The sequence below is a fragment of the Notothenia rossii genome, assembly GCF_949606895.1.
Source record: "Notothenia rossii genome assembly, chromosome: 6".
In the NCBI taxonomy this organism is placed as follows: Eukaryota; Metazoa; Chordata; class Actinopteri; order Perciformes; family Nototheniidae; genus Notothenia; species Notothenia rossii.
Genome location: NC_136909.1, coordinates 16267204 through 16294548, shown reverse-complemented (window position 1 = coordinate 16294548; position 27345 = coordinate 16267204). Strand labels below are relative to the sequence as shown.

The following is a 27345-nucleotide window of genomic DNA, read 5'->3' as shown; positions in this document are numbered from 1 at the left end:
TACCCATCCAGATGGACAACACTAAGTAGACTACACTATTTAAACATAAATACAAATAATTGTAGCATGTGAAATAGTATGATAGCAGCCAGGGAATTTCAGGAAGGATACCAGAAAATAATGTCTTATAAATCAATATAGCATACTCAGTTTTATACATTTTTAGCCAGCATTGTAAATTGTGGCAAAAGGCAACCACTAGAGGGCAAAATGTTAATATAATACACTAAAATGTTTTCTCTAAGATTAAAGTGGTATTTTCCTGATCAAAGCATTGGGTTAAGGCTTTGATCTTTAGCTGAATTGCTTTGTTTTCTGTGACATTTAATTGTGATGTAACCCTAACCCTAACCCATCATAATAATGATTTTATTAATATTATTTTTAACACAGCATGCAGATGATGCAAAACAGTGCAAGGCAGCATCATCTTTTAAGAAAGGTTCTTTTTCTCATGTCTTCCATCTGGCTGCATTCAAAAGAGATACATTATGTCTTTGGCAGGATATATGATGGCAAATTATAACAACTTCTGCAGTTTTTATGCGCAACAGCGTACTGTTTTGTCCTCAGTGACCCTGTCTGTTGCAGTCCTGTGTGGCTCCACCACTTACCCGCCTCCTCCATCCTCACCCCACCCCATCTTTCCCTTGGCTGAGCCTGGATAGCTGGCTCCACTAGCAATTCCTTCTGTCAGCATGACTGCAAAATAGCTTACGTCACAGTCATTACTGGCTCTATAAAAGCCAGTGTATTTCAGATTCACTTCGCAGTCAACCCAGCTTCATTCCTAAGAATAGAGTGTCCCGTTTTCTGAAGTCATGACTTCCATCGGCTTTGACCCTTACTTCCCTTCTACTCACAAGAGGAGGGTAGTTGTGCGCAATGCAGGATATGGAGCTGGAGGAGGAATAGGATCTAGGTCTGCCTACTCCAGCCACTCCGCCCCAATGGCTTCCTATGTCTCTTCACGCAGAAGTTATCCGACCCATTCCCGAGCTACTTCCAGCTACTCCTCTATGCTTTCAGCTCCAGTGTCTGCAGCTGCCACCGAGCTCCGCCTTGAACAAGCAGCCCAGGTCAGCTCTGAGTTCAAAGTCTTAAGGACCCAGGAGAAGGCTGAACTGCAGGACCTGAATGACCGCTTTGTGAGCTTTATTGATAGGGTCCATGAACTAGAGCAGCAGAACAAGTTGCTGGAGACTGAACTCCTGATTCTCAGGCAGAGGCAGACTGAGCCATCCAACCTTCGCACCCTGTATGAGCATGAGATTCGCCAGCTCCGTGCTGCTGTGGAAGATGCTCGCCATGAGAAGCAAGCTGCCCAGGACCACAGGGATGAGATGGAGGACGTGTTTACTAACCTCCAAAAAAGCTATGAGGAGGAAGTGCTTTGTAGAGAGGAAACGGAGGGCAGGCTCATGGATGCCAGGAAGGGAGCAGATGATGGTGCACTGACCCGGGCAGAGCTGGAGAAAAGAGTTGGGACCCTGCTGGATGAGCTTACCTTTCTGAAGCGCCTCTGCGAGAATGAGATTGCAGAGCTGCAGGCCCAAATACAGCTGAGCGCCGAGGTTTCAGTGGAGATGGAGGTCATCAAGCCTGACCTTTCCGCTTCTCTCCGGGACATCCGAGTCCAATATGAGAAGCTGGCAAACCACAATCTTCAAAAAGCCGAAGAATGGTTCTGTGACAAGGTGAATGTGATGACAGTAGGCACTTCTCGCAACATGGAGAGTGCACGTAATGCCAAAGATGAGACTGCAGAATATCGTCGCCTCATCAAAGCCAGGGAGCTGGACATTGATGCCTGCCGTGAGATGAATCAAGCTCTGGAAAACCAACTTCAGGACGTGGAGGAGAAACAGAGTGCTGAGATCTCTGCACTGCAGGTTAGTGACCGAAATAAAGTAAAATAAAGGAACAGTGCTTGAATTATCCTTTCTATGGAAAATGTATATTGATTTTGGCATTGAGGTAAGTCTCAACAGTTACAGAGCGTGCAGTGATACCTGAAAGAAGAACTGATACACATCCTGCCCTAAATGTGCTATTACATGTGACTTTATCTTTTTCCGGCAGGATTCAATAAGTCAAATAGAAGAAGAATTGAGGGCCAACAAGAATGACATGGCTCGATACTTGAAAGACTACCAGGATCTGTTGAACGTGAAGATGGCCTTGGATATTGAGATTGCAGCCTACAGGTAAGGGATGCAAGTTGATTATATATTGTGCTGTAATTGTTGGATTTGACTTATTTACTTGATGTTATGTGACTCTTGTTCTTTTAGGAAGCTCCTTGAAGGAGAAGAGAACCGTTTCAATGTTTCGGGCCCAGGGTCCTTCAACGTTTACTCCCAATCCATGTACGCCACTCCTCCATCCTTTCGAAGGACTCAGTTCTCCATGCAGTCCCAGCAAACCTCTGCAGCTCCGTACATGCTGAGCTCCCGCTTCTACTCTAGATCCCTGCCCACAGAAGAGACAATATCCGCAAGCCAAGCACAGCAGGCGGAGGCCAGCCTGCCTCAGGAGGAGGATGAAGAGCAACTGGAAGAGGAAGAGAGGGAGGAAGTAGAGGAAGAAAAGGAGGAAGATCAGGGTGAAGAGAAGGTCCAGGAGGATTCAGAGGGAGAAGAGTTGGTGGAAGACAAGTCTGAAGAAAAGGAGGAGGAAGAGCAGGGAGAGGAAGAAGCAGATGGAGAAGGTAACCGTTTTTAATCTTTTCCATAGTGCATGTGTGTAGTAGTAAAGTCATTCTAACTTTTATTCTCACCCCACATTCTTTAGGAAATGAAGAGGGTGATGCAGAGGATGGAGAAAAAGAACATGAGGGGGAAGGAGGAGAAGAAACCCAGCCTCAAGAAGAGGAGGATGCTGAGCAGAAAGAAGAACAGGGTGATGACGAGGATAAGAAAGAGGGGGAAAAAGCTGAAAAACAAGACGAGGTGGAGGCCGAAGAGAAAAATGGAAAAGCAACTGAGAAAAAAGTTTAAATTGAAATGCTTTACAAAATCCCTGCTAGCATTGTAGCTGTAGGATGTCTTCTCCGGTGCTCTATGTGAGATACCTCTCTAATCCTGAAATTAGAAGACATCATGTTGGTGAAATTCTCGGTATTAACAACTTGACCAACTGCATGTGTGCAAAAGCAAAGAATCGAAACAAAATAAAAAGCTAATCAATAATACAGGATGTTTCTGGTCGGGAGAGAACATGTGGCTTTGAAAAGATTTGTTTGCTAACACCTGTGTGCTTTACTTTCACCAATATATGCCTCAATGCCTGTACTCTGTGTGCAACACCCGGTTTGAAAAGCCTTACTTCAAGTCCTCACCTAGTGCTTTAAATCCATGATGTGCTGCCTTCAATAAAGCCTTGAAGCCTTGTCAACCCAGAGCTGGCCCTTGAGTTTTTATTTGTACCAATAAACAGGAACAGTTGCCATGAACTGTCAGAAGAAGTCATATTTAGCACCACTAAACACATTAGCTGAAAATGATATTCAATGTCGAAGCTCTGTGACTCACTGCTAATTTTATACAGAATGTTGCTTTCTCACCAGAATGTTAATGGAGGTTAATGGAAAAAGAAATGAGATGGCAGCCAAGGAGCCTTCGGTTATATCCATATTGATAATTAAATTCACAATTAACAGGAAGGGAGGGCTGCAGCAAACTCAGCAGAAGACACCAAGCCACACCTTGACATTCAAATGCTTGAAAAAACAACATACTCAAAACAAAACACAGTATAAGGCTTCACTTTTTCAGCACTATCTGCCAACACAGCCTCATTATATTTCTCTGGACTTGGCTAAACACAAGTAGTTTATCAGAAAAGAGTAACAATGGCATTTTCGTCTTTATCTTAAGTCAGCAGGTCGTCTCTGCCCTGATGTGCCCACAGTCTCTGTCTGATGGGTGAGCTGACAGCGGTGTTTTTCCTGCTGCCTCAAACTCATCCCCATCACTGTCCATAAATCAGGGCGCACTGAAACCTTTATGAGTCAGCTAGTCTGCTGCACCAAAGAGTCTGGCCAAGTGTCAACTCACGCAGGACAGTAAGAGAGAGCGAGGGAGAGAGGAAGGAGGGGGGGCAATTTCATTATTGCATTAGGGAGAGAGAGGTTGAGGAGGAATGAAGGGGAGCGAGAGAAAGAAGAGAAGCATATCCCGCTGCCATAAACCTTGACAGAGGACAGATTATTTTGTTACCGAACAAAAAGGAGGTGAGACCAAAGGCTTTCTTTAGGCATAATGCAGAGACACAATCCTATCACACAAGGTAACCCCAAACACACACTCATCTCTTCTCACACAAACTGGTGTGAGCTTCTTTTGATCAGGCACACATTGAATTATTGCATCAGCTTATAATCATAACTTCTTCTTCAATATGTGAGTTTCTTTGTTTTTGAACGTGTCAAAGCAATGCCCCAAACGGTTTGATCTCCTCTGTAGCTCCATCCTCGTTGTCCTCAGTTTACCCCAGCTAAACTACATTATCCTCCTCTTCGGTTGCTACAGTAAGACCAGGGAGCACTCAATTTAATTGACTAGAAATTCTACTTTGCAGCGCATTTGGCTCTGCACACTCACACCATCCACCACTCAAACAGATAGCAATATTGTAAATGTTTTCCTATTGATTAAAAATACACTAGCGATGCACTGCAGGCCAGATTTGAACACAGAAACCACCCTGCAGACAGAATGCTAAAGTAGTGATAACTATTTTCACAAAAGATACAGGAAACCACCAGCATATATCGATACTCTCTCAGGTGCTCATACAGTATCACCTGTGTCGTATAATGCAGCTATTAGAGGCTTGCAAGTGTGTGTTTGTGGTTGGTTGGTGCATGTTAGGTCATGCTGGGACACCGATCCACAGTAAACATGACATATCAAAGCTAAGCTGTATCGTTTCTGTTATCACATTTCATCTTTCAGAAATTGAGTTTTGCTCCGGTTCATCTGTCACATTTGGGATGTGAATGGACCGGTATATAAATCTTTTAACTCCCTCTCACTCCAGTGGGCACACACTTTGTCAGAGGGAGGGAGGCCCATCACTGAGGCCCACTGAGACCTCCCACACGTACAGTGCTTTGATGAAAAACAAAGAGCCGAAGGTGGAGCAGGCATCAGCAGCTCCTTTTAAGAAATATTACCCCAAAATACATTGTTTTCATAAAAACATAAAAGTTTAACTTCAACTACATTCAGGAGGTTTTTAACATATCAGTTAACTTCCAAACACGAGGACATATTCTTGATAGTCTGTTTATACTTCACAAAATGTAATCATTTCTAAACCCTAAATATGACACTTACAATTGTTCATTGTCAGGTATTGAAAAACTGACTTTGTACCACTCACCTGCTCCTAGACAGCTAAACAAGAAAGGCTGGCTTGGTCCTAGAGTCATGAAACAATGTTATCAGCTTTCAGTTACAACACAAGCATATTTTATTTCATGAGGAAATACAAGAAGAATACAATAATTTACTGTTTTGTAATGTCAGAAATGTAATCTGCAAACGAAAGCAGCAACATTTTTCTTTTGCTTTTGAACTAACAGCAGATTTGATGCTGAGCTGAAATGCTGCACTGTAGTGATCCCAGATTGATGGAGGCCCCTGCAGTAGAAACACATATATTTACATCTTTTAATGAGTAAAGGGGGGAACAAAACACAGAAGAAATGCCATACACGTCTTTGGAAGGATCATACTTTCACCTTGAGAGTCAGCCTGAGTATGGTTTTTAACATTTTGGGTGGGTGTGCACACTCCTCTGCTGCTCAGGCCAAGGTCCAGACAGAGAGGGTGGTCACGCTGCAGTCTGCCTTTTTAGTTGTCAGACAGCTTTGTCTTCACAAAGAAAAAGAAAGCTTAAGATAAGAGTTGTGGCTCCCTCTGCTGATCTCGGAGTATCGCCTAATTAAAAGGCTCTGTTGAACAAGCCTTCCCTTTGGCCCGGAAGACAGCAGACTGAGACTATTTCATTTAAAAATATGGCTCTCATGCTCTAAAAATAGATCCCCTCTTCTCTTGGTTTAGACATAGCTTCAGATGGACTTATGTGTGCACTAGGCCTACAAAGGATGCATCACTGAGTCAGATGGAGATACATGAGGGAGCCTCAAGGCGAGTCCTTTCTCATGCAACACAATCTCGAAATTAGATGTTAATTATACACATAATACATATTAATGTGCTTATCTAAGTTACCTGCAGTAGCCTGATTTTGTGATCACGCTTTAACACTATGTTTCTTGCTGTCATGATTTTGTTTTTGCATTTCTGTGCACAAAAATGTCTCGCATCAAAATATATTACATGCTTATATTATATAAGTAATTCATGTAGGTGTCAATATTAGCACATATAAATATTGACAGCTTCCACTATTACAGTTACAACGTTGACGCACATACAGGATCTGATGTCATGCAGCAAAAGCTAAAGAAACATTTATTTTATACAACAAACTGTTAAAGGAAAAAAATGTGGATATTCCTGAGCCATTAGTCAACTGCAAATCAAATTCTGCTCCAGGATGTTGAGACTAGTGCATTGACCTATCCGCTCTGCAGGACCAGGCTGTCACCTGATTCTTCTGCCAGACAGCCTGGTGGATGCCGAGGCCCAATTTGCCTCTGGCGTCATGCGGTTCTGGCAGAAGACCCATAAATGCATTAGGCCCTTTGTCTGCTTTTGTCTCAATAATTGAACCACCTTAGTGGGGGGTGCTATGAGAGGTGTTCAGATCCCTACCACTCACTTGTCTCATGAGCAATGTAGTTCATTACATTGTAGGAATCTTAGTTCACAGAGTTTGGTGTTGTCCCCGACTGAATAACTCTGGAGTCAAGTCACGTCAAGATCTATTCAAATTATACATTTAATACATATGCATGCTTGACGAGCTAATTTTTTTTGCATCCCATTACAGTAAAAAGAACACAGGCATGTGCACTGGAGCATGTAACTCGCACAAACAATAATGCTCCAGAGTGTAGGAAGGTGGATGGTGAATAGGAAGCATATTTATTATCATTTCAGCTGTCTGTTATGCTAAATGTTCATTCATTATGTGTATGTTGGGTGACACACAAGAAAAGCCCTTAGGCGAAGTAAACAGACAGTAGCTTCATCTTTATTTTTATCTACAATAACTACAGCCCACTCTTAACACAACACTTCTTTACTTTCATGCAGAAAGAAGTGAAAGCTATCAGTCTTTATGTTCAGCCTCTGTATACACATGTGAAAGTGTTCATGTTTACCTTGCACATTTGCACAAGATCAAATGACTAGGTCAGAGATGCACCTATTCAGCGAGTTTTAATGGAAGGATGTCTGAGATACAATCTGATCTGAATTAGAAGAGAAGGGGAAGTGGGAATCTCCTGTGAAGATTCAGCCTGTCTGGTCCTATTGCTAGTGGAGCCTTCAACTCAGGGTGAACTCCAGAGTTCAACTTGTCAAATTGTCACACACATTAATGTGAGGCATGCACGTACTAACACACACCATCTAAATGTAATGATTTATTCTTAACGATTCTAATGGGGAAAAGTTAAGCAAAGGTAACAAAATATTTTTTTAATTACATGCCACAACAAAGTGCAACACATTCTTGGGGTTTTACAAGGGAAGGTCTATTGTATGCAATAGCACACAGCAGTCAGGTGATGGCAATATTGTATTCCTTTTTGCAAATTTGATTGTTTTAAACTTTTAAAAGCCCAAAAGCAACTCCTCACATTTGATAATAAGTGTGAGAGAGTTTGCCAAACTAATAAAGAGAATGATTGTTGAAAAGGGCATGAGCTTATTTGAAGCCCCCCTTTCAATAAATGTAAAAGCCCAAACAGCAGGCACCTACAGCTCAAACTGAAATAGGTCACACTATTCATGTGTAAAAGCTCAAGCCATAACCTTGGAAATTCTACAAATGGCTGCAAAATACATTTTTTGTAGCACATTTTCAGGATGAGCTCGTGAATATGTTTGAATCCTTAAGCTGTTTAAGGTGTTAAAAACATCACATAATCCATATGTGTTACATTATAATTATATGTGGTGAAAGAAGGCAACAATTCAAAAATGTAATTAACTTAAGGCAACGTCTTTTTAAAATGTCTGCATTGATAACAGTTCCGCCAGATAAACGTCCCTCACATTGCTGTATGGTGTTCTTCTTTTAAATAGCTATGATTTATAAATATAAATAATGAGATTCAATAACAGGTTTCAGCCTGTGTTGTATTGTGGTATTACTAATTCACCACAAGATGGGATTTAAAGCTCACTATAGCTGAGGGAAAAGAAAAAAACATGGACATCACCCTGCCGCAGGGAACAACAAAAGCATTGGATGGCTGAACATTATTGACAGCACCATTTGGCTGACCAGTGACAGAAGAAACACACACACACACACACACACACACACACACACACACACACACACACACACACACACACACACACACACACACACACACACACACACACACACACACACACACACACACACACACACACACACACACACACACACACACACACACACACACACACACACACACACACACACACACACACACAAACACACACACACACACACACACACACACACATGATGGGGCAAACAAAAGGCTAAGTGGACTACCAGATCTCAGCCAACAGCTGTAAATTACTTCACTGTGCAGGAAGGTGGGCATTATTTGTGATACTGGCTGGTTTGAAATGAAATTGAATTCAGTATGGTTTCACTGATAGACAAGTTTACAATTGCTTTGGTCTTAGTTCCATTTGGTTTCTAAACAATTATAGTATGCACAACAACTTCAAATATAGCCTTTTGTGATTATATGATCATTATTATGTTCCAGGTCTTGTTCATTTATGTTCAATCAGAATACAAACCTGTCATATAAGCGAGTAATGTGAGCAGCGGTATGGAGTTTGCGATTCAATCTCATTTTAAATTAAAACAATAACCTGGAGATAACTTATTTATGACACATCAGTGATTTATAACTCTGGTTTTAATTAATTATTCTCCTCTGTAAATTGTCAAATTGTGTGCCAGCCAGTAGCTCTAAAAGTGGAGAGCCGACAGCATCAGGAGCCCTTGAAGCAAAACGAGGGACAGACGGGTCAGTCTCATTATAATTTCCCTCAATTCAATTTTTGTTTATTTGAAGATTTATGCAAAATGGCTGCAGAATATCCACTGATTGATGTGCAGTGGTGGATGAAGTACTAAGACGGAAAAAGTAGCGACAGATGTGAAAGAAACTTAAGTTAGCAAATATTTGAAGTAAATAAAAACACAATTTTTGACTCAAAACAAAAGTAAAGAAAAAGGATAAGGTACCAATAAAAATAAGTACTCAAACAATTAGAGCTTAGTGATATGGAGACATTTACAATTCACAATTGCTTTCATCAAATACCTCAAAATCAGTATTGCTAATATCTTTCTAGCGGTGACTGTTGGTGCTTTCACTAAAAGTTAACACATATGACATTTGTGTTGAATAATGCTGACATGCATGCAAACAATACAACAAAATCAACAGTGCAGTGAGTTCAGAAAATGATATTCAATAACTATTATGCAGTTTAAAATATACCATTGAAAAGAAAAGACACCATTGGGACATTACTATGTATACCATGTAGGACCATGCAGTCTAATCTCACAATATAAACTCGATATAATGGCCTTTAGTAGGCCTAAAATAAGCACTTCAACATTTTAAGTACAGTACTTATAAATAAAGAAAATGCAGTGGTGGATTGTAAATAAGTAGGCTATATCTACTGAAGTATGTGCAATTTCAGGGGTTTTTACTTAACTTGATCATTTTCTTTACTCCACTAAAAATGTTGTAGTTTTTACTTGGCTACAATTATCTTATGCCTTTAGTTACTAGTGACTTAACAAAAAAATTACACATTAAAAAAAAACAACAACAAGAGTTTATTAAATGTATCCACTAATAGACCTACTCAATAAAATGTTTTGTTACAGTACAAATTAAACTAGCCAGCTTTTAACAGCTTTTGAAAGATTGATAGAGAATCAATTGGCTTGATAAACATTGAAGTAATTGTCTTTTTTATTTTCTGGGTGTTTTTTATTTATTATTTAGAACTGGGTCTTTTTACAGCCTCTACTTACTTTTTCTTGAGTAACATTTACAATGCATAACTTTTATTTCTAAAACGGTGGTATTAGTAAGTATATTTAAGAAAAGGATCTGAGTACCACAGAATAAATGTACTTACATTCCACCGCGGTATGTTGTTGTTGTGGGGGTAGTCTTGAGAGCCATGGTTCACGCCTCGCCTCCTCTCGGACTCTCCCCTCCCCGTTTACAAGTCATGATGGCGGAACTGTAGAGCTCAGGACGAGCAGGAGTGCACCGCCCGTCCGCGTTTGGCAATTGTATATAGTTATTTATTTATTCAGACAACTTCACATCCTTCCCCGACATGACCCGTTGGATTCCTACTAAAAAAGAGAAGTACGGAGTCGGTAAGTTTTCAAAAGCAGCTTCGCGTGTTTTGTGAGTTACAAGCTCACCGAGTGAACTCCCAACTAAACTTCACGGGAAAGGGGAGTCTGAAGTTGGGAAACACACGCAGGGTTTTGTTGTTATTGGTGGTACATGGTGCGTAGCGACACCTTAGCCCGGAGGGGTTTTGGGTACTTTTTATTACATAGTTTGTGAGTTGCCCTGCTTGTTGTCCTGGCGAGTCAAGGTATTTGGTTGTAGTAAGAAATTACCAAGTGTCCATAATAGGTGGTGAGGAAAAATGGAAAAGAGCCAAGAGTTCAATGAGCATACCAGTCATTCTTGTACCTAACTTCGCTGAGCTGACTTGTGGAAGTTTCTGTAAACTTGAATACATTCTCATGTAGCTGTTAAGTCCCTAGAAAACCCCCTGAAGGACTCCTGGAGGGTCCCACATGGGAGCCACTGCTGTGACTGTATGCATGTCAGATAACAGGACAGAATTTGTATCGACATTAGGTTTGTCAGTGTAGCTTAACACTTTGGGAAGTGGTGGAACGTATCTAAGTACCATGAGCCTATTTTGAAATGATTGTTTTTTACTTGAATATTTCCATGTTATGCTTCTTTAAACTTGCACCCCTGACATTTCTGAGGCGAAATGTATCTCATAGAACTAGATACCATGAGCCCATTTTGAAATTATTGTTTTTTACTTGAGTATTTCCATGTTATGCTTCTTTAAACTTGCACCCCATGACATTTCCGAGGCGAAATGTATCTCTCATAGTACTAGATAGCGTTTACATCCATAAACGCATGTTATGCTTATGATACTGTACTACTTAACAACCCAGTATCTAAAAGTATCTACATATTAACAAACTACATCATTAAAATGCTCCAATGTGTATTTGTTGGTGAATCCACAATCCTCTTATAATTATAAGATAATGTGGTGAAAATAGCCTTTCTGCTTACTTTGTACGCTTCAAGTAGGCTACACTTAGCGGATAATACTTCTGTTATTCTACTTTAGTAGGCTACCTTTTTTGGGAATTCAGGTTAATTCAAACATCTAATAGTTTTCTACCCATGCTTATAGGGCACAACTTTTAAAATGTTTTTTTAGTGGTTTGCAATAAGGTGTGGCACTGTCACATTTATAAATGTGTGTTTGTGGGCTAACTTTGCATGCACGTTCATGCTATCAGGTAGACCTCCACGCCCTCAGGGCAAATGAGCACAACTTGTAGCCTTCATGTGAAATTCCTTCCAGGTTTACTGTAATGACTTTATTGTCAGCACAGGTTGGCCGGTCATTGGTTACCGTACTGACTCACCGCTAAATCTGTGCTACAGACACTTTTACAGAAAGTGTGTCCTGTTGGGAAGCAGATGTGTTACGCAAGAGGAGCAACCTTGTGTGAATACCTAGTCCTGATGGAATAGGTGTGAACCAGAGTCTATTAAGAATATCTTGCTTTAGCCTGGATTCTGTTACCGACTTTATCTTTAAAGGATGTGTTTTGTCCTCTATTGCTGTTGTGACTAAAATGATTATAACGTACTTTTTTTAGCAGGTGATTTTGTGTGTAAATCCTTTCAGTAATGTGTTAAAAAGTGTTGCTTTGCTGGATTTTGTAGATGGTGCCGTTCTCCTGGCAACCGCCCCAGAAACGGGGCAGGTGTCACCAGAACTGCACTTAATCCTTAAAATGTTATCGGACCCTGCACAAGGTCCTACTTTTTTAATCATATTGCAACCCAGGCTTTGCCCAGATCCAGGCAACTACATTTTCAGTAGAAAAAGGAGTTGCCAGGTTTCTGATAATAGCAATATCATACTAGCTAAAAGGGAAATGTGGATAATGTGGGGCTTAAGATATCACAAGCTAATTTGTGTCACCATCACAAGAGGATAGCTTTCCCTTTTTATATATCCTGAAGAGAAGCCTGCACTAGAGACTCAAATAAATCATTTAAATCAAAAGGTAGGGAACACTTTAGTTAAATATACTGCATGTCTATTTTCACATAATTTGCATCCACAATGAAATCAAAAGGCTTTATAAGATTTCAAGGCAAGGTCTCCTTAATGGGTGGTCATGTTATTGCTTGATTTTGAACCAAACTCATATGAAGTTGGCCATTTGTATTGACAGTGTGTATTAAAAACATTATACATTTTTGACCAACTAATGGCCTTGCCAGATAACAGTTATTCAGGAAGTTAAAGGGGAACTGATTTTGCACAACACAGTATGTTAACAGGTGTTGCTTAACACTGATGTGGTATGCTGCATGCTGTGTGAGTTGCATTAGGTTGAATGGTGGGTAATGTAGGCAACAGGTTCCAACAAGGAAGAAGCATCTGTAGAACTAAAAAGGCAACATCTCTGGTGCTGCTTCATAAATCTTTATCCTTTTCATTTTTAAAGATCCCATATTGTAAAAAAAATGTGATATTGATGTATTTTATATTAAAGAAGGTCTAGGTGCTTTAATCAATAGTGTGAAATTAGTTAAGTGCTAAATCCTCAGAGTAACACAAAGCTTGTATTCAGGAACTGTGTTTTTAAACGTTTGCAAGAGACGCTGAGACAGGGAAGACCCGGAAAAAACTGATGAAAGCAGGCTAACATTTTCTACAACCCCAAAATACAGATATGTGTATGTGAACTGTGTGAACTCAGATATAAGGCAGGCATAGATGAATGTAAACGGCCTTGTAGTTTCTGCACAATACAACTCAAACAAACAAAGTTAGGTAACAATAAGCATTCATAAAGGCTGACTTATTCTTGCCCTCACTGTGGGCGTGTGAAAAAGATTTTCATGTGCTCATCCGAAACTTCCACTTTGTAGTTTTATGCAATAAACAAAAATAAATATGTGTCCTTAATTTGATGAGGGCTTAAAATGGTTTGCTCTGCCCGTGTCTTCTGCTTTGTGGGCGTCTGTGTCTTATTAGCAAAGCAAATCTAAAGCTGTTGACGGCGCCATAGGTCTGATACCAGCCGTTAAGATAAGTGTTGACCTTGTTCTCAGTTTTGAAGGACTGACCAGATTATTGGATGGTCATTCATGACTTTCAAAACTCAGACATAAGTTTGGAGAAGTTCTTAATGAACCTGCAGAAAGACCTTGTGGTTTCTTTCTCCTTTAGTAAAGGCAATTGTAGTTTTCTTTGTAGCAGAGTTTTTACTAGAATTAAAAAATTTTGCCCATAAGTGGTCTAATTCCTCTTTTTGCACTATTAGATTTGAAGTTGAAAATTAACTTTCTGATTCATGGTGACCCTACAAGGGCTTATTAGCTGGAGCTACAGATTGTCTCCGAGTGTCTAGACGGTTGATCGAAGGCAAGGCCTTTATTTTGAAAGGTTTCTCTTGAGGAGAACTGGCTCAAAGACAAACTTTAATAGACTTGCTTTTACCTAATTAGTTTTTGGAATTATACTGTACCTCTCGCTTCTTCCAAAGCATTTGAAATATGTATGTTTGAATTCAGGTTTTAAAAGAGATATGATACATCACATAATAGTAGCTACCCAAAAGACCTTTTCAAGTTTATTAGAATACCATTTTATTCTAATTCCACTTCATTGATTTTAAGCTATTAGTCATAGTAATTGCTTTTTTTAAAAACTAATCGCAAAATATAAGTAATAAGTAATCTTTCATGAGGAAATGTTTTCTCATAAAATGCATCCATGTTTTATATATATTTATTTTCCAATATGGAGACTTGCTTTTTTCTGTTTTATATCACAACAATTTGAGAATCTGATTGATCTATAATGAAAATAAAATGTTGTATGTTGCAGCCCTATAAAATAATACCATTTGAATAGTTTGGTATATACAATGTTTGCTTACAACTCTCCTGTACAAGTAAATATGATGGTTGTTATTTTTTATGGAATCAGAGTCCGTTTGTTTAGCATGGCGACATTTATGTCTGCCCCATTTCTGGCTTTATCGTTTCATTTATTTCATGCATTTGATGGAGTGATTCTCATGCTGAGGATCTGTATGAACCAGGTATGAACTCAGTGGAGCAGTAATGTCTGTATGTTCAAGGATTGGTTGCTAGGCTCATCTACCTTGCGTCATATTGTTTGCATGTGTGTTATCACGGCCATAACTCGGAGTACTTGTTTATGTTTTCCTTCACACCCAGTCAGCGAAGAGAACAATGGATTCTTATTGAAACGTGTTAACTGTGATGGGCTGCCAGCTGCGGCTCAAACTGTTCAGCCGTAGTGTTCTTTAATTTTTGGCTAATCCACTTCCTTGATAAATCATTAAGATTAAATCAGCCTCGCTTTAATTTAACATTAATATGCTTATAAACTTGAACCTACTCAGATTACGGCTTTATTGGAATTGACTACAATGGCTTCAGGCTCTGTGTTTTAAGTTCAAGAGGATGATAGTGGGTCTCAGAGCACATGAGTTGTGCTGCCAGTGTTCAGACTGTTGCCTTTAGTGCAGACAGTGTGGCATCACAACACGCTCAGCCGGTTGCCTGCCAATGGCATTTTACCCACTGTTGCCAGGCCCAGACACTGTCAAGATGGTGAATGGACCATTGTGACTCCCGGCATCACCAGAGGCAGATGTCATTTCTTCAGTGCTCGTTTTATTCAATATTGTTCTGGCTGCACAAATATTTCCCCTGTGACAACAAATCCTTTTTTCAAAGAGAATTCACAGCGTGTCAGTTGCTTCTTTTTGTGTAGCTAAACAATTATTTGACATTGGAAAAAGTAAAAAACCAGCAATGTTACCCTAAGGAGAAAACTAGCTTGGTTAACCAAAGTAAAAGTAGTTCAAATATCTTAGTTCGAAGCGGTTAACATTGACAATATACATGAATGATTAACTAAATATAATATAAAAGTCACATGCGAAAAAAAAAAGGCCACAAGTGAGTTCATTGAGTTATACACAGGTCATTCGCAAAGCAAAAGAAAAAGCACTATAGACATTTTTTACTTTTTATACCATTTGACAGATTTGAGCTGTGGTCAAAAAATGGGCCTATGTTCGTACTTGTCAGTTTTGAAACATCTGACATATACAATCATGGGCATATATTTTTTACTTGTCATAGCAGAATCTCTTATTGATTCCGTACAAGAGCGGTTTCTCAATGCTCTTACCCAACAGTGGGGGCTGCCCAACAAATGCATTGAAATAAAAAGGGGCGAGGTTGGTAAAAAAGGCAAATGTAAAAAATCTTTCCTTTGCTTTAACGGCCAAAACTTGTATGCAGATTGTGTAAAAAAAACTACACAAAATGGCAAAACAAGTCATTTTAACTACCTTAATCACTTTAGAAATATGCAAATAGTGAAACTACCAGCAAGTGATAGCAAAATATAATTCATTTTCATGTTAATTCAACTTAAAATAATGATATAGTATGATACGTTGTTTGCTCTAAAGACTTGAACTTGATGTTCACGATATAACACATACATGTTAGGCAATGTATGTGCTTGTGGGAAAAAGAAGGTAAGAAAGGCGTCGGAGGTAAGTGTTTCTGACCGGTTCTAAGTTTCAGTATTTGTGAGGGATCTCTGACTAAGGCATCATTCAATTGAACTTGTGCTGGGGATATTCTTACATCAGTACAGCAGACATGGGTTTAACCTTACATTTAAAATAGGCTGTCTATACTGACAGTCTTAACCTGATTCCATGTGGAGATTCTGTCTGGGCAAATTTGCATTTTGGAAAGCTATGAAAAAAATCTTTAAGGAGGCTGTCATGGAGAGAGAAGGGTACAACCGCCTTCAGTATTTTGTCAAGTTTTGGTATTCAGACTGAGTTGTGATAAGGCAAGCCAGTTGAAGCGTGCTGGGAAATCTAGCCTGGAGCAACACACATTATCACCATGCAAGTCAGGACATGGCTCTCTGCTTATAGTTCCTCTATCACTATGAGATTGGCTGCTCACTATTGTGGCTCCCTCAAGTCTTGACAAAGACCTTTGCTACAGTATTGTTTGCCAAGGTTTCTCTTTTGCAACTTCTCGTTGGTTAATTGTGTGTCTGTGTGCGCAGAGACGTGTGTGATCCCTCCCATCCGTGTCCTGGTAAGAGAGTTTAAGGAGTCGCCTCCAGGAAATGTTAATAAACTGAGTAAAGAGAAGGGCAGGGCTGGCAGGTGAGCCAGTTTGCAGAAGCATGACCTGCAGAGTGTAACTATTGATCAAAGGCTAGCGTGATATCAGAAATAAAGAGGATGTAATGCCATCGCCCTTTTTAGCTGCCCTCCTTTCCTTTCTCTCTCTCTGAAGCTACCTGCTCCGGCACAGTCCACTGGAACGTTAAACACTGCCTCAGGGCATCTGTTTCAATTAAGAATCCTCAAAAGACTTTAAAGGTTTGAGTCATGCAGGCCGGCTGCACAAGCATACAGCCTGCTGTTGCAAAGAGCAGTAAGATGAGGAATAAATCAAAGATCAAGATCCTCTCTGCATGCAAGCCTGCGACAAGAATTGCTTATTTTCCTGGAAGTAACTGCAATCCTCTGATCCAGAACTTTTTTTAAGAACAGGCCTTTTCCTGAGTGATTGAAAGGGGATTTGGGCTTTTTCTTAATCCACTGGACCTGGAGCGGGAACAAAACTTATCAAACTGTGGGCTTAAAACTTGTCTTTGTTAAAAGTATGTATTGAATGTTGTGTGTGTTTCCAATAATGAGACAGCCCTTTTTTGTCCTTCAGCAATCTACAACTATGAGGCGAGTGGTGAGCTGGAGCTGTGTCTGCAGGTGGGGGACACGGTGCACATACTTGAGAAATTGGAAGGTGAGCGAGCCTCAACGCACAACAAGCCCTGACACATCCCTCTTTTCCTTCACTGAAGCAAGCTGACACAGGAACTTAGATGAAATGTTGAACAAACCATCGCTCGATATGCTATGCATAATAATGCAAATGAGACTACTACATCGTCCTCCAGACAGGGTGGACTGTCATCACTCACATCACTGTCTTGTCCACAGCCTATCCCTCTCTGTAACATGTTTCTCTGTTAATTCATATTTCCTCAGGCTGGTATAGGGGTTACACACTACGCAAGAAATCGCATAAGGTAAATGAGCCATTAGCACTCTTATCATCATAACTAATGCTGTGATGTATATTTACTGATTTACCTCATTGCTTCCTCAGGGCATTTTCCCAGCTTCCTACATCCACTTAAAGGAGGCTACGGTCGAGGGAACAGGGTGAGAGCACATATCAGTAAAAATATCAGCGTGATGATAATCCACTTTGACTTTGGTTTGCCACCCTGCCTTGTCATTAGCCACTAACATATAACAGCAGTGCACTTGTAATTACAATAAGTAAGGATTCAGTAATGCTTTTCTTGGCTGTGGAGGAGAAACCATCCCACTATTTATCATGTAAAGAAATGCACTTGAGTCTGTCCAAATGATGTGACATGATCTGTGAATGATGAACTACTTTTCCAATATCTTATTATTCTCTCCTTGTGGCTGGTAGCCAGCAGGAAATAATTACTCCAGCCGATTTGCCCCTGGTGCAGGAGCTCGGGGCCACTCTGAGAGAATGGGGACAGATATGGCACAAGCTCTACGTGGTGAGTGTAAATCAACGTCTCTGTTTCTACTACACACACACAAGTGTCTCCTACTCGGATTCACACCACTGCGAGACATTTTATTTCACACCTCTGGACAATGTTTTGTTATTAGTGTGTACATCTTTATTTGACAGGCGAACAAGACAAAACCATTCAGGAGTGTTACGCAGATGGCGTACAGCCTCATCGAATATCGATCTCAGATAGTGTCAGGAACGCTGCCTAAGGATGACCTTGTGGAGCTCAGAAAGAAGGTCACAGCTAAGATTGATTACGGAAACCGGTATGAGTTCTGCTGCCTTATTGTACTGCAACAAATTGCCTTGCAGCATAAACACCATTGTAATGTTTTATTAGCCTGACCCATGGCTCCAAGATTGTCGATTTTAAATGAAAGTGTTTGATCCTCTGTGCTTTAAGGATTCTGGGGTTGGACCTGGTGGTGCGAGATGAAGCAGGAAACACTCTGGATCCGGACTGGACCAGCACGGTCAGTCTGTTCCGGGCACACGAGACCGCCTCCCGCAGTGTGGATGACAGGATACAAGAAGAGAAGGCATGATTTTGATTTGTTCACACTTTCAGACACTTTTTCTTCCCATAGTAGCTGTCAATTTTTAAATAATATCTGTGTCCATGCACTGCCTGGGGCTCTGTTTTTCTGCAGACGCGGCTACAAAACCTGGAGATGAGGCGTCAGACCCTTTTCAGTACTGTGCACACCTACAGTCTACTCATGAACCTGAAGAACTTTGTATGCAACATTGGAGAGGATGCTGAGCTGCTAATGTCTCTGTACGACCCCGACCAGTCTGAATTCATCAGGTTAGCTCCACACTTTAATCTACAACTCATTTCAGTATTAAGCTTGATTTGTCCATTTTAGTTAATTGAATTGGTATTTGACATAGTAAAGAAATACAGTATGTTTCAAGCATGATACAAACAAAAATAAATATGATTTTAGTCTAAAATGTATCTTAACGTGACACTATTTTATTCAATGTTAAATAATACATTTTATTTGGAGGAACCTTTCCATACACCTCAGGGTACCTTACAATGCATAAAAGACATACTCAAGTAAATACAGCAAAAATATAAAATACAGACAGGGTGGACACAAAAAGAGACTTTTAAAATCAGGCATGTATCGTGGAAAGGGAGTAGTATTGATAACAAGCCGGATGACTATAGTGAGAAGGCCAATTTGAAGAGGTGAGTTTTAAGGAGGGATTTGTACGGGTGTCATACTGTTGGATGTGAAGTGGGAAGACTTCAAGAGCTTGGGCGCAGTGCAGCTAAAAGACCAAGCAACCACGGTGGTGAGGTGTGAATCAGGGGATGGTAGATAGACTAGCTGAGGTTAAGTGGTGGGAACAAGAGGGGGTGTACTCCTGAAGGAGATCTGTGAGAGAGATAGGGGCCAGGGGGTGGAGGGCTTTTCAAGGTGAGTAGGAGATGTGATGTATCTAACAAGTTGGACACATCATTAAATCATCAATACAGAAGAAAAATAGTGCTTCTACTTTGATGTTTATTGTGGCAAAAGTAAGCAAGTGAAGAAGATAAATATAATTAGTTATGCTAAGTTTGTGTGAAATAACAATAATAGCTTGAGATTGTGTATTATTGTCATTTAACTCTGAAAAGCTCTGATGAGAAATGAGAGCTCTAGGCTGGAAGCGACTTGTTTCAGGGGCCATGCAACTGCTGCTTCTTCAACATGCTGGTGAAGAAAAAGAACTATTCTAAGCTTGTCAAAAATAGTGGCAGCATTAATAATGGAGATTATAAAAATAAAAGCTAGAAACACCCCTCGGCTGCTCGGGGATGCTTCTGCCGACGGGTCTGACCTCTGCTCCTCCGGACAGAGCGAGGGGACGACATTAGACCTTTATTACAGCAGACATTTTGACTCATTGCAGGAAAATCGCAGGTGTAACTAAACGCATTAATAATGGATTTGTTGCCTCTTTAGTAATGCCCGCAAGCAATGCATTTCTGCCTTTACCATTTGCCTCAGAATGCCCGCTATGAGAAATGTCTATGTGGTTCAATATAGTCACACATTGTTGCTATTCCAAATATGCAATCATCTCTTGGGCTGTATCTGCTGAGACAGATAAAGTGATGCAAAATTAGTTATTTTCTATTTCTCCTGATGCCTTTGGATAATATGATCTCTAACTGTGATTCTTATTGAAATTTCTGCAGTGAGAACTTCCTGGTGCGCTGGGATAGTATGGGGATGCCTAAAGAAATTGAAAAACTCAACAACCTGCCAGCGCTATTCACGGTGAGTGAATCCCAGCCCACCGCCTGTATTCCCTCTGCATCGGATTTAAACAATCCTGACGCGGCCTGAAATCTGTGACAAAGAAGCCAATTTGCTCCTGGATCGCTCTTAATTTGCTGAAAGTTGCACTGAATGGCTCACATTCACGCCACATCTCTGCAAATCTGAATACATTTGCCATTATTTCACCGCTGTTTATGTTAATGACACAGTCCCAGTTTCCTGCTAACAACGCGTTGAGCTAACCTGCATGAAATTGTGTTTTTTAATGTGATCAAACCACATTCATCAAGGCAAAGCTGAAAATCAAATCAAATATTTACTTCCTCAAAGCACACATGTCAAGACACCTTCGTCTTGAAGCGCCTTCAGGAAAACAAACACATGGAGAATCTGGGAAGCGATGTGTTTGAGGGTTTTACTGCATGCTTTTATTCTGTAATATTTGCCATCTGGTCTGCATGAACAAAATAACAGGCTAGAGTTAGGTAGAGTCAACTTCATTTTGTATGTAATGCACTTCATCACTTAATACACCATAAAACCATCCTCTTTATTTGTCTTCCTTTGTGTGCAGGACCTGAGCAGCAGTGACTTGATGCGACAGCGCCTCTTCCTCGTGTGTCAGATCATAAGAGTGGGCAGCATGGAGCTCAAAGAGGGCAAGAAACACACAGGAGGACTGAGAAGGCCCTTTGGTGTAGCTGGTGAGCTGCTTTTCAAACTTCCTAATATTTGTTTTGGCAATAACAAAGTCCCAGAACTCAACAGAGAAAATTCCTCTCCTTTCTGGTGCAATATTTGCATGAATGAATGGTTCCGTTGAGTTGTAAAAATGAAGGATCCTTGTGCTGAATGAAATGGGAACACCTGCTTCCTGACCTAGAAAATGCCTCCACTCCGCCTTGGCAATACACGTGGGTGCAAATTGGTTTAGCACCCGTCTTTTTTATGCTTTTGGCCAGATGATTAGTGGGTTTGATGAGGAATGATTTGCTCTGCTGTTCCAGCAAATGGACTGAAACCAGAGTCAGAAAGAGGGTTTCATTCACGAGTCCCATTTTTCTTAGCCAGGAAAAAACGAAAAATCACTTAAGGGAAAGAGCCGGGTGGAATGAACCATTCAGAAGCATTTGCAAACTGCAGATCAAGAGCTCTCATTCTGTTTTACTACTTCATGCTGGCTGTGTGCCGAGCCAGGCAACAGGTGAGTCGGATCCAACGCTTGGTTCCAATCCTGCTTTTAGAAGAGTTCAAGTGAATAAATGTACCTTTTTTTAGAACTAAATGTAGGTTCTGTTTTGAAATAACAAAAAAACAGCATTGCACCTGGTATATTAATTTAATCCTTATCTGCTGCCCTACTGTGATTTATGACGTTCAAGGTTCAAGGCTTTTAGTAGTCACACGTACATAGCTACAGTTATTAGAAATACTTTGATAGAAGCACTACATTAAAAACTTTACTCAAGTAAATGGATAACATAGGTAGAATCTGAATTACTACAAAAAGTACCCATCATGGAGAATTATATTATTACATCATAATCTTTAATTTGATAGATTTATATGTTAATGTTGCAGCTGAAAAATATTTGGATAGCTTTAAATTGATTATTCTATAAAAATAGTTTAAATGTTCTTGATATTTATATCAATCATTTAAATATAGTAGTAAATCCATTTATGGAAAAAATGAAGACGTGAAATGTACAGTGCTCTAGTGGAGTAGAAGCATAATGTAAAAGGGAGTACTCAAGTAAAGTATAAGTACATCTGAATTGTTTTGAAGTACAGTACTTGATGAGATGTACTCCGTTACTTTACAGCACTAACTGAGCTCCCTTTGTCACTGCAGTGATGGACGTTACAGACATCGCCCATGGCAAAACAGACGATGAGGACAAGCAGCATTTCATCCCCTTCCAGCAGTGAGTTGATGTCGCTCTTCTTTTTTTTAATTTTTATTCTTTATTTATTTGGGTTCACATTATAATACAAGTAAAGTTTTTCAAATCATATATTTTTAGAGAGCCGAAAGTGATAAATGAAATAGCAAACAACATTAGTCAAAATAAAATAAAAACAAAAAAGTACACAGGGGTTGTTTGAAATAGCAAATGTCTACACATGTACATATGCATACATATCAACATACATATCAACATACATATCAACATACATATCAACATACATATCAACATACATACAATACACATACACACATACATTTGACCATACATACACATCTATACCTATACATTCAATCGGTGTATAGAAACAGTCAAACAAGCGATGGTCGTCTTTGGGATATGTCAATTCTCCACTTTTTCCAGATTTCTTCAAATGTGTTTTCCCGAAGCCTCATTGAGAAGGTGATTCTTTCCATAACATAGATTTCATGGATTTTGTCGTACCAGTTGTCAAGAGATGTCGCTCTTCTTATCACGATCATCCTTGTTTTCTAATGGAAAAGAATGGGACTAGGACTCGAGTTATTTTTGCTCACTGTGTTCAACATTAAATCTTTTTCAAGGACGCGCTTCAACTTTTTCTATGTTGCATTTCAGCAACAAATATATATTTTTTTGCAATCTTGAGTGTTATCTCTTCTTAAAAAAGACAGGCTTCAAGGCCATGCTGTCACAGAAGCTGCTCCATGGTGGGATCAGGACGGTAATATGTTCATAGGGTTACTAGATGGAAGAGCACCAAAAACATCCAAACAACATTTTCCTAACTTTTTATCTGTAGTTGTCACAGTTCACTGAGTCAGCACAAAGAAGCACTCAGTGGAAAAACATGTTTTTGTTGAATATCAGAGTTTATTACCTGAGGACGATTTATTTAAATAACACATGAATTTCCTATTCTGAGGGCTATATATATTAAACCAAAAGGTCTAGCTAAATTCATTTCCCACGAGCAATGGGAACATTTATATATTTCAAAGATAGCAACAGAGCACGGATATTTTTCATGAAACTTTTAATTAGTTAGTTTATTTTATTTTTTCGAGCGTGTAAAACCAAAGAAAATACAAATGAAACAAAAGGTGATACAGACATGATACAGTACTATACAAATGAATGCAATAACAAAACGAAATATTTAATCAACAATTGAATAATCTGTAGTATCATCGTCTGATATCAATAAACAACAAAGCTTGGACTAATTACACGTTCGAAATTACATTTTTATTATTCAGCCATATAGAACATTCCCTGACATAAGATAGTTAACAATAATACCTAGAAAAAAAGGAAAGAAAGGAAGATGCATTTACAAAAAGCATTCACAGCAGAGCAGGGTGAGTTACAGAAAAACAACATGATAGCATTTTAGATGGTCCTTCTGATTCAGTCTCTGCACCCGCTGAGTTATGGTTGGTAGTTTTGCATCCTTCCAGTTCACAGTTATCATTTTCTTTTTGATCAATAAAAGTATCTGCAGTATATACCTCTGATCTGCGCCATATATCTCTTAAGCTACGGATCCTAACAAAAACAACAATGGATCAACTGGGATATCTACTTTTATTATTTTGTCATTTTCTTCTATAACACTTTTCCAGAACCATTGAATTATTGGACACAGTTTTCTTTTCAGATGCTTAAGCACATTTTTCTGAAACACTGTTGCAAGTGCAATCATCACATCAATCCATGCAGGGCAGTTCAACTAATAACCAGTCATTTGTAATCTGCAAAAGGCCGTCAAAACATTCAACTTGTGATTCAGAAGGAAATATAAATAGGTGAGTTCATTTGCTGAAATGACTTCCACCAACGCTGTCAGTTGGCCGGAGCGGTGACAATTCATATTTTAAACAGAATGAGTCATTTATCAAATGTCAGCCTTACCAATTAACTGTGTTAACCCCTATTCATAGAAACCTCAAGTGATAGAAATGTAAAATACAAAAAAAGAAATGCTAATTCAACATTTTCAAAATAGATATAAAAAAAAAAACCTGGTTCATGCATACCAGGAACAAATGTCCTGGCAATTCATACATCCTTCCTCTACATGTCCGTGACATAAAGGTACCATATAGACTCAGGCCTCCCTCTCGCTCTCCCTCTGACCGAACACAATACAGAGAAATCTATTTTTAACAAGATACATGTTGTCGCTCTAATACGTTTGATCAGTGTTGTTCAATAACTGTGGTGTAGGAAACACAGTTTCACACCATGTATTGTACAATAATTTGAGCTCTTGGTAAGCTACATTTTAAAAATGTTTACACAAGAACATTAGGTTGGATTAGTTAGATATGTGTGAAACATTTCTGAAAATTAAACAGAAAATCCATTTAATCCAATTTGGTCACTAATACTTATTGATGCACCACTTCACAATATGTATGCTTCTACAGTGCATTTCAATTCTGTATTGAACCAATTAGATATGCATATACTGTTGGAGAGCATTAACTGTTCATTTGACAATGTCATCATTTCACAATTGTGCCAACGGAGAAGAACTGTGTTTAAAAACATCTATTTGATCAACTTAACTTCTAATGAAGCTAAACAGTGTTGTTCTCTGCAAAGCTCAGTTTAGCACTTGCACTCTGTGTGTGTCTGTGGTCTATGGTAGTCCTTTGAGGAAAGTGAGGGTCTGGGGGGATAATGGTGCATCAGGAAAGCCTCACACTGCCTCTGCAGCTCCTCTGTCCATTTGTTTGTCACTTGTCAGACGCTGGCAGCTGATTTTTCTCATCCCCCTTCTGACACTTTTCTCCCAGGATAGCCATGGAAACCTACATCCGCCAGCGGCAGCTCATCATGTCTCCGCTCATCCCATCTCGAGTCATCGGAGAGAACGAGCCGTTCACTGCTGTCTTCAACAAAGTCATTGCAACACGGGAGGTCAACCATAAAGGCCAGGGTAAAATGAAGCGTTCACAGACAGCGTGTTCCTCCTGTGATTTCGGAGGGCCGCTCTAAATTGACCTTTTCTGTTTTGAGTGAAATAAATGATGTGTGAGGAGTCTACAGGGTGGGTTCTTTTTGCCATCTGCCTCATTTCATTTCTTTACATGTTTTCTGGCAGGACTCTTTGTGACCCTGAAGCTCCTCCCGGGGGATCTCGCCCAAGTCAGGAAGGACTACCCCCACTTTGTCGACCGCAGCACAGCTATCGTCAGGAAAATGGGCTTCCCAGAAATCATCCTCCCAGGTGGATTGCACTCTTTGTTGATCTACATAAACCATGGTCATGTTTGTTTTAATTGCTCACAAAGGCGTGAGAAGGGTTTCTAAACTCTCAGCACATCCGTTTGATCACCTGTTGTCGTCTTTTCTTCAGGAATCGTGAGGAATGATATTTACGTCACGTTGCTACAGGGAGAGTTTGACCGCGGTAAAAAGAAGACCCCGAAAAACGTAGAGCTCATACTCAGTGTGCACGATGATGAAGGCCATTCCATCGAGGTAAAATACACGAGTGGACGCAACATATCATCTTTGATCTCTCTCTTTCTGTGATTTAGCCTCCTGAGACCAACTGGGCAACCATCTCCTCACAGCCTAACAACTATAATGCTGCTGTAAATGTTGCACTTTTGATTCTATAGATAAAAATGCTGGGTTGTCGGCCTACCACTTTGGTCCTATTAACTCTACCAACATCAGTGGTCCCCAGATTATAATGTATTACTTTTAGTTTTTAATTAACAAGGATCAGGCAAAAAAAACATACATTTCAAAAAGAGAAGAACTGATTTATCCCAGATTTTGCTAGATAACAGATAGAAGATCATTTCCAGGGAAGTTACACACATTCATGAACATGCAACGCCGGTACATTATTCTCTATCACACTAACTAAACAGACAATATACATGCGCACATAAGAAACAGCACATAATTCCTGATCTGCTGTTTTTTTTTTAAATATTGTAGCTTTAAGTGAATTTCTCAACAGCCTTCATGTCCCTGACTTGTGCAACATGTTGTGATTGCTTGATTGTTCCTCTAGTGCTATACTCAGGTCGAAATGTGTCTGTTACTTGCGGGTTATTGCCTGCTAAACTATTGACTTAACATCATTTTGTTTTGACTGTATATGTAATATATAACCATATAAGCGTATCTCCTTCCTTCCATCTCTATAGAAAGTGATATTTCCTGGGGCCGGGTACGATGGCATCTCAGAGTACAAGTCTGTCATTTACTACCAGGTGAAGCAGCCTTGTTGGAATGAAACGGTGAAGGTAAGCTTCTGTCAACGACCCGTTTGCTGCCTCCTATGGGGGATCGAACATGACAGCTCATGTTCTTTCATTACTCCTTCAAATACCTAATTTCCCCTGGAGAATATTGACACAAGATGTGCTCTTCATACAAATCTCCCAGCAGACTCCATTTCGGCTATACTGTATGTATAATCCTGTATTCACTTTAATTCCATGACTTTTATCTCCTTCCTGCAAGGTGACAATTCCCATTGAAGACGTCTGCCGCTGTCACCTGAGGGTGATGTTTCGACACCGATCCTCCCAGGACTGTGAGTGACTTATTTGTATAAGAAACTCCCACATGTAATCCTGCAACCACGTTAAATACATTTACTCCTGCTGAGTCTGTTCCCATGTTATGCCCCTGTGTGTACTTCAGCGAGGGATAAATCAGAGAAGCCCTTCGGTATGGCCTTCGTCCGGCTCATGAGAGGAGATGGGACCACGCTGAAAGATGGCAGGCATGGACTTATAGTCTATAAGGTACCTTTGCACGATTGTGGTTTTGAATGAAGTTTAGGAAACCGCACTTAACTTTAAAATAAGCTGGACATGGTTTTGATGTAATTACTCCCAGAAAAAAAAATCAGTGCCTTGAATAGCTGACAGTGGGTAGATGG

At 39.8% G+C, this 27345-nt stretch overlaps 2 protein-coding genes and 1 long non-coding RNA gene across 5 annotated transcripts in view; 2 read left to right on the top strand and 1 right to left on the bottom strand.

The window, feature by feature from the left end:
- The first annotated feature begins 758 nt into the window (after positions 1-758).
- neflb (neurofilament light chain b) lies at positions 759-3400 on the top strand. The gene is made up of 4 exons (XM_079688863.1): positions 759-1892; positions 2083-2207; positions 2295-2710; positions 2794-3400. Exons 1-4 carry the CDS (start codon positions 822-824, stop codon positions 2997-2999), a joined length of 1818 nt encoding a protein of 605 aa, XP_079544989.1. The 5' UTR covers positions 759-821; the 3' UTR covers positions 3000-3400.
- Positions 3401-5454: 2054 nt separating this feature from the next.
- On the bottom strand, positions 5455-10424 carry LOC307043568. The gene is made up of 2 exons (XR_013809406.1): positions 10320-10424; positions 5455-5882 (listed from the first exon to the last, which is right to left on the bottom strand). It is a non-coding gene; the product is annotated as an uncharacterized lncRNA (long non-coding RNA).
- dock5 (dedicator of cytokinesis 5) overlaps positions 10392-27345 on the top strand; it is a 33872-nt gene continuing 16918 nt past the window's right edge. For all 3 annotated transcript variants that reach the window (XM_079688087.1, XM_079688086.1, XM_079688085.1), the window contains exons 1-17: positions 10392-10569; positions 17291-17374; positions 17620-17660; positions 17741-17796; positions 18077-18173; positions 18311-18459; positions 18597-18732; positions 18844-19001; positions 20394-20475; positions 21053-21182; positions 22334-22406; positions 25232-25374; positions 25540-25665; positions 25795-25919; positions 26603-26701; positions 26922-26994; positions 27105-27208. In XM_079688087.1, the coding sequence (XP_079544213.1) occupies positions 10527-10569; positions 17291-17374; positions 17620-17660; positions 17741-17796; positions 18077-18173; positions 18311-18459; positions 18597-18732; positions 18844-19001; positions 20394-20475; positions 21053-21182; positions 22334-22406; positions 25232-25374; positions 25540-25665; positions 25795-25919; positions 26603-26701; positions 26922-26994; positions 27105-27208 (1719 nt within the window). In that variant the 5' untranslated portion in view covers positions 10392-10526. The remainder of the gene's footprint in view (positions 10570-17290; positions 17375-17619; positions 17661-17740; positions 17797-18076; positions 18174-18310; positions 18460-18596; positions 18733-18843; positions 19002-20393; positions 20476-21052; positions 21183-22333; positions 22407-25231; positions 25375-25539; positions 25666-25794; positions 25920-26602; positions 26702-26921; positions 26995-27104; positions 27209-27345) is intronic.